At 54.2% G+C, this 6,768-nt stretch overlaps 1 protein-coding gene across 1 annotated transcript; it reads left to right on the plus strand.

Moving 5' to 3' along the window:
- The first annotated feature begins 58 nt into the window (after positions 1-58).
- RRAS (RAS related) lies at positions 59-3,886 on the plus strand. Its single transcript, XM_074316089.1, has 6 exons — positions 59-211; positions 2,055-2,142; positions 2,229-2,331; positions 2,413-2,521; positions 3,345-3,463; positions 3,540-3,886. Exons 1-6 carry the CDS (start codon positions 59-61, stop codon positions 3,622-3,624), a joined length of 657 nt encoding a protein of 218 aa, XP_074172190.1. The 3' UTR covers positions 3,625-3,886.
- Positions 3,887-6,768: the final 2,882 nt, after the last annotated feature.

Raw genomic sequence — 6,768 nt, forward strand, 5'->3', positions numbered from 1 at the left:
CTAGGCCCCGCCCGGCTCCCCCCCAGGCGGTAGCGGCGGCGGCGGCAGCGGTGGCGACATGAGCAGCGGGGCGGCGTCCGGGACGGGGCGGGGGCGGCCCCGGGGCGGGGGGCCGGGACCTGGGGACCCCCCACCCAGCGAGACACACAAGCTGGTGGTCGTGGGCGGCGGCGGCGTGGGCAAGAGTGCGCTGACCATCCAGTTCATCCAGGTAGTGGGCCCTCACCCGGGGGGTGCCCCCGGGATCCAGAACGTAGCCCTTGGGGGGAATCCCTGAGACCCCGATTTCCCCTCCATCCATCACTGAGACCCTCCTATGAGGCCCTCTAATCTTAAAAATTCCCCTCAGATTGTGACCCTGAGCGCCCCAGGACCTCCACCCCCCTACATGAGGGACCTTCCTCCTATACTCATCCTGAGACCCACCGTCCCTCCTCCCAGAACCCCCCTTCCCTGCTGACCTGGGAGCACCTCCTGGGAGCATCCTAAATCCATGTCACCGCATTCTGACCCTAAGCACTCTCGTGTGTCCCCCCGTAGGTGCCACTTTCCCTCACCCCGAGCCCCATCTCCCCCAAATCCTAGACTCCAGCTTCCCTTCTGAGCCACCCAGAGCCTAACTAGGAGAAAGCCTGTGCCCAAAGCCCTTGAGATGATTCCAGTCTGGATGCTTAGCTCCTTCAGAGACCTCCCTGAATCTAGAAATTATGCCCAGACTGTTCTTGCGGCCAATCTGGGACCACTCTCTAAAAGAGGCACCCTCAGACCCTAGAGAGTTCAAATAGATCCTGCTGGCTGGCTCTTCCAGAGAACTGTAAGACCCCCAAGTCTTGTGGCTCCCCCATCCTACCAGACCCAGACCTCCACCCTCCCCCAAGGAAAACCAACCACTCCTCCATCTTGAGTTCTCCACTCCAATTCTATGAGCCCCTCTCAGAAACTCTGGTTAGCCTCCAAATCTCCATGGAAGAAGCCCCCAGATTCTTGATACCCCCAGAAAGATCCACTCCTTGGGAGTGTCTCTGACCCCATAAATGCGTGTCAGGGTCTCTAAGACTCTAGACACACCTGAGCTTCTCCAGAGGTGCTCTGAATACACACCCCTAAATCTCCCAGGGCCTGGTCCCTACACCCTCCCTCCAGCACAAGCCTCAACAAGCACCCCTCCAGAAGACTGGATGCAGCCCTCAGACCCCCAACTACCAGATCTCCCCTTCTCTACTGAAAATCCACCCCTGTCCAGGAAATCTCCACCCCATTCCCAAGGGAAACACCCACCCTCCCACCTCAGAGAAACCCTAGAAAGGTGTCTGCTCCTAAGACGCTACTGCAGAGGCCCTTGGGTCCCAGACCCATTAAGAGACCCCAGCCAAGCCTGCATGGGAGCCCTTGTCTGCGTAGAGAAAGGCACCCCCATCCCTAGGCCCTTATCCCTAGGGGCAGACCTGAAGCTGTCCAAAGGCCTGGCGGGAGGCGGGCGGGACGCAGGAAGGGAGGGGCCCAGCCTTAGGGCGGGGCAGTTTCTCCACAGTTGGATTGGAATTGGGACCTTCCCCTGGGAGGAGACACTAAAAGCCGCCCAAGGAGCAGGGGGGGCGAGAAGGAGGGGGGGGGAAAAGGGAAGAGAAAAGGGGGGAGGGAGAGAAGTAGACAGGCAGATATTCTGGCTCCCAATAACTGAGAGAATACTATGTCCAGGGAATATGTTAAATGCGTAGATGTCAAATGGATTTTCCCCTGAATCTCACAAACACTGGATTAAGTGTAGTGCTATATTTACCCTCATTTTCCACATGAGGAAACAAGTCCTAGAGGGGAAGCGATTTGTTCAATGCCACACATCCAGGACATAATAACGATTTGGGAGATGTACTTTATAACAGAGAGGACCAGGAAAGCCTTAGGGACGGGGCTGGGGGGAGGGGGAGGGACAGAGAGCCAGAGAGAGAGATTCAGGTTCAGAGAGGGTGGGCAGAGAAAGGTGGACCCCAGGGGCAGGGCTATGCCATTTCTGCTGGGGCATTACAGAAAGTGTCCTCTCCTCACCCCACCAGTCCTACTTCGTGTCTGACTACGACCCCACCATCGAAGACTCCTACACAAAGATCTGCACCGTGGATGGCGTCCCCGCCCGACTGGACAGTGAGGGTGGCAGGGAGTGGATGGGGGGATGGTGGGGGTGTCTAGGGAGATCTCGGTCCCCACAGTAGCCCTCTCCCCCTCTGCAGTCCTGGACACTGCGGGTCAGGAGGAGTTCGGCGCCATGCGGGAGCAGTACATGCGCGCTGGGCACGGTTTCCTGCTAGTGTTTGCCATTAACGACCGGCAGAGGTGAGAGGAGCCGGGAGGTGGCAAAGCAAGAGGGGACAGCGGCTGAGCGGCTGAACCTCACGCCTCCTGCTTCATCTGCAGTTTCAATGAGGTGAGCAAGCTCTTCACGCAGATCCTCCGAGTCAAGGACCGCGACGACTTCCCCATCGTGCTGGTCGGGAACAAGGCAGATCTCGAAACACAACGCCAGGTCTGGGACCCCCTGGGACCCCATCTCAGCCTGGGAGGTCCTTCCTTCCTGTGCACCTCCTGCCTCTCTTCACATCAGCATCCTCCTCTGGCTCTTGCAGTCCTGCTCCCTTTATTGTCACACACCTCACTAGATGTGTTGCCACCAAGTCAGACCTTCTGAGTCCCCAGCATTGCATATAGGAGTTCCCAGGAAAGGTGGCTGGATGGACAAAAGGGCTCTTCCCCATATCCAGGTCAATTGGCCCTGACTGCCCCATTCCCGCCCCTTGTTCCCACCTGGACCCTTGCGCCACCCGCCTGTTTCTCCCCTCCAGTGTTTCCCACTGGGTACCCGCTACCCCGGCCCTTTCCCCTGCTCCCAGCCCTCTATGGCTCCCCAGCACCCCTGGGAGAAAACCTCAGCTCTTCCACCTGGGGCTTGATGCCCACCGTGGTCTCATACCTTCCTTTCTCTGCTTTCACCACCTCCCTATACATAGAGACTATGTGATTTCCACACAGAGCGCATACTAAGCCTTTGGGGATTTCCAACCTTTGGGAACTCGGCTCCTGGCAGAGGCCAGGAGTGCCCTGACTTCTCTGCCCGATGAACTGTTATCTAATGCTCAGGAGAGCAAACCTCTGTGTGCCCTTCCCTTACTCCTTTCTTAGATGCTGCCCACCCCCCTCGGCGTCCCCCTCACCATCTCCCTGGAACTTTTCCTCTCCGCTTGAGCCCCCATAATATGTAATTCCCGATCAAGCACAGTCTTTCTGCATCCCACCCACACTGGGACCCCTCTGAGTGCAAAGACCTGACTTTCCCCCCTGTGCCCCCACAGGTCCCCCGATCTGAAGCTTTCGCCTTCAGTGCCTCCCACCACGTGGCCTACTTCGAGGCCTCAGCCAAACTGCGGCTCAATGTAGACGAGGCCTTTGAACAGCTGGTGCGGGCTGTCCGGTGAGCGGAGGAGCCCCCTTCCTGTTGTCCTTGTCCCCAAGCCCTGGAGCCCAAACTCACCAGCATCTTCCCACAGGAAGTACCAGGAACAAGAGCTCCCACCCAGCCCGCCCAGTGCCCCCAGGAAGAAGGATGGGGGCTGCCCCTGCGTCCTCCTGTAGCCCAGGCATGAGAGGAAAAACCAGCACAAGCTCTAGGGACCAGCTGCCCCCACCAAGCCTGTTTCCCCTTCTGGGTCTCCCAGGATACACTACACCCCCACCCGTAATTCCTGGCCTCTTCTAGGCCACCACCACTGTGTGCCTTCTGCCAATGCCTCCTTTCCCCACCCAAGCCCCTGGGATGGGGGTGAGGGGCTCCCGGACATCCGGGTCACTGCTGTATATAACCTCCCTGCCCCCGAAATAAACGTCACTGCCAGTATCAAGAAGTGCTTTTTTTTTTGAAAGGGAAAAGGGCTGATGGGAGGTAGGTGAACTCAGGGCACACACCCTAAAGCCTTGCCCCACCTAGAACCATGAGATCTAGAACCCTTTGCTTGGTGGGGGGCAGGGGCCATAGAAAACAGGTGAGCCAGACAACTGGACTCCCCACTTCCCCTTCAACTGGGTGATTCCACTGTTTTCTGTCTCAGTGGGCACTTGTTGGGATGAGGTTTAACATCTGATTTTTTTTTTTCTTTGCTCCATTCAATATGGTAACCAGAAGCTGTGACTATCCAAGTAAAATAAAAAATTTGGTTCCTCAGTCACACTAGCCTTATTTCAAGAGTTCAGTATTCACATGTGGCCAGTGGCTACCCTAATGGACAAGGCAAATATGAAACATACCCACCATTGGAGAAAGATCAATTGGACAGTGGTATTCTAGAAGGTACTGATCTTGGAGACAGGTAGCAACTGCTACAAACACTGCCGCCTCCCCACCCTCCAATGTACATTGAGAAAGGCCTTTTGGCTGGAGGAGGGAGAAGGGACAGGTGGGCAGAATGGTATCCAAGCAGCCAGCTGGCAAGTTCTCAGTTCCACAAAGTTCCCATTTGGGCTGACATCAGAGTCTAAACCCTGAATCCAACTTGGGGCCAGTGTGCACACACTCCATTTGAGGGCTAAAGTGTGGGGCATCTTAAGGCCACTGCAATTAAGTTGCTAACACACTTCATTCTGGGAGCCCTTGATTCTCCCATTCAACCCTGCACCCCCAATTATGTGCTTTGTTTGCTAACCTGGAAAGCTGGAGCCAGAACTGGAGACTACCGCTCACCCAGCTCCTAAGCCCAGTTGACAGGTGTCTTTGAACCCCAACATTTACTCCACACACAGGACCAGAAACCTCAACCCAAATGTCCCCAGGCTCTGGAACTTTGACCTCCACCTGATTGTCACCAATGATCCGCTACTCGCCCTCTCACATCTGGTAAATTTCCACAGAATCTCTGGGCCCCAATCCCGAAAAGCTCCCCTCACACCCACCCAGAACCCACTTCCTGGTCCTAGGATAGATTCTAGTCCTGCATAGGCCCTGGCAGCACACTGTCTGGGTTCAAATTCAGCTCAGCCATCTCAGTAATCTCACCTGTAAAATAGGGTTGACCACAGAGCTTCCCAGAGGCCTTTGGGAGTCAATGTGTAGATGAGCCCAGCACCTGGGACATACTAAGTGCTGTCTCAGTGACCGAGCCCCAGTGTTCTCCTGCCCCAGAACCATGAATGTCTCTCTGTATTCCAGATTAGAACAGTGATTAGCTGAATATCCCTTTCCGGGTTTCATTATCACAGAATCCTTGGCCTGTGTTCAACCTTCCGCCCTGGGAATAAGGGTGGCTCAGATGTATTGTGCAGCAAGTTCACTCCCCCAGAACCTCTGCTCACCAAGGGCCCACCCCTGCAGGATGAGGACAGTGGAGGGATGTTTTTATTAGTTTCCAGACAAGATCTGACACCTCCACCTAGGCCCCAGCCAGGGGTAGGCACTCTCCTCACACAAGGTGTGAATCCTTTCTGCATTGCCTAACAGGGCCAAGTTCATGGCAGGGACACCCCGTTTCTTCAAGGACCAAGATGCACTTTGAGAAACTGATGAAAGCTACTGCTTGCCCCCAGAAAAAGGCACAAACCCACAGGACAACTGGCAGGCCATTTTTGGAAGGTTTGCAACCACCATTCCAAAGCTCATCACACTACAGTGACGAGGCTGGAACAGCCGAGTTGGCATCTCCCTAGGAACGTGTGTGCCCGAGTCTCTCTGGTTCCTGCCCTCCCCTGGGATCTGGCAGGCCTTCAGTGATTATATTTCTCAGGGTTTTGATGTCCATCTCTTTATCCATCTTTGTCGTCCTCTTTTTCCTTCTTGCAATCTCTTGGACCTCTGACAAACCTCTTGGAGTCTCCTGCTATGGGTAGCAGGAACTAAGCGCTGGGCGCTGCTGAGTACTTCAAACACGGTTTTTTCACCTTGACAAAAGCCCATTTTACAGATGATAAGGCTGAGGATGGGGGTACTATTTTCCAACTCGCCTACTTAGTGCTGGAGCTTGGATTCAGTCTGGGCAGTTGAATTCCAAAAGCCAACCACAGGGTTATTTTAACCCACCATCCAACTTCTGAACACTCCATCCACTTTCTATCCCAGAGCTGACCTGGGACAACACTGATCCTGGAACCTTTGGCTCCAGCTTGACATCCCAGTCCAGAACCTTAAATATGCTACATCCCCAACATGGTACAGGCCACAGTTCAAAGACACTAACGGTTCATTCACAATGCTCTTAGCTGATTTAAGATGATTCTTGAATGTCCATGGTTCATCACTGCCTCTCCCATTATGGTCTCCAATGTTACTATCCATCCTCCATTCCGTAAAACTAGGGCTCTAGAATCAGTAACATTGGTGATGGTATAGATAACATCCAGGATTCTAGAACAATGGGAGTTCTAACTCAACTTCACCCAGAAGGGTATCTAGAATGGTGACGATCTACCCCTAGATCTCACATTGGGTCTCTAAACACTGACCAACCACCCTCAATGCTAATACCAGGGTTCTAGAATATCAATAGTCTATCTTTGATGACACTGTCCAGACTTTGGAACCACCGTGGCTTACTCACCACTTTATAGGCTGGGTTCTAGAATACTGCCAGTTGACCTTCCAATTTTAAATTCTTGTTCTATTAACATTGCTCCTTGAACTTGAATGTTTCTAATCCTCCCAGGATTTTACTACAAAGTGGGTTCTGCTTTAGATCTGAAAGAGAGCCAGAGACCACATTTCTACAAGCTCCTGGGAGACCCCACGGGAGGTCC

Source organism: Rhinolophus sinicus, linkage group LG11 (genome assembly GCF_036562045.2).
Source record: "Rhinolophus sinicus isolate RSC01 linkage group LG11, ASM3656204v1, whole genome shotgun sequence".
In the NCBI taxonomy this organism is placed as follows: domain Eukaryota; kingdom Metazoa; phylum Chordata; class Mammalia; order Chiroptera; family Rhinolophidae; genus Rhinolophus; species Rhinolophus sinicus.

What these genes read in the sequence shown, in the direction of transcription:
- RRAS (XM_074316089.1), top strand. Translation starts at nt 59, where the DNA reads ATGAGCAGCGGGGCGGCGTCCGGGACGGGGCGGGGGCGGCCCCGGGGC. An exon ending in TGACCATCCAGTTCATCCAG is followed by an intron (nt 212 to 2,054) that starts GTAGTGGGCCCT and finishes TCACCCCACCAG; the next exon opens with TCCTACTTCGTGTCTGACTA. An exon ending in CGTCCCCGCCCGACTGGACA is followed by an intron (nt 2,143 to 2,228) that starts GTGAGGGTGGCA and finishes CCCCCTCTGCAG; the next exon opens with TCCTGGACACTGCGGGTCAG.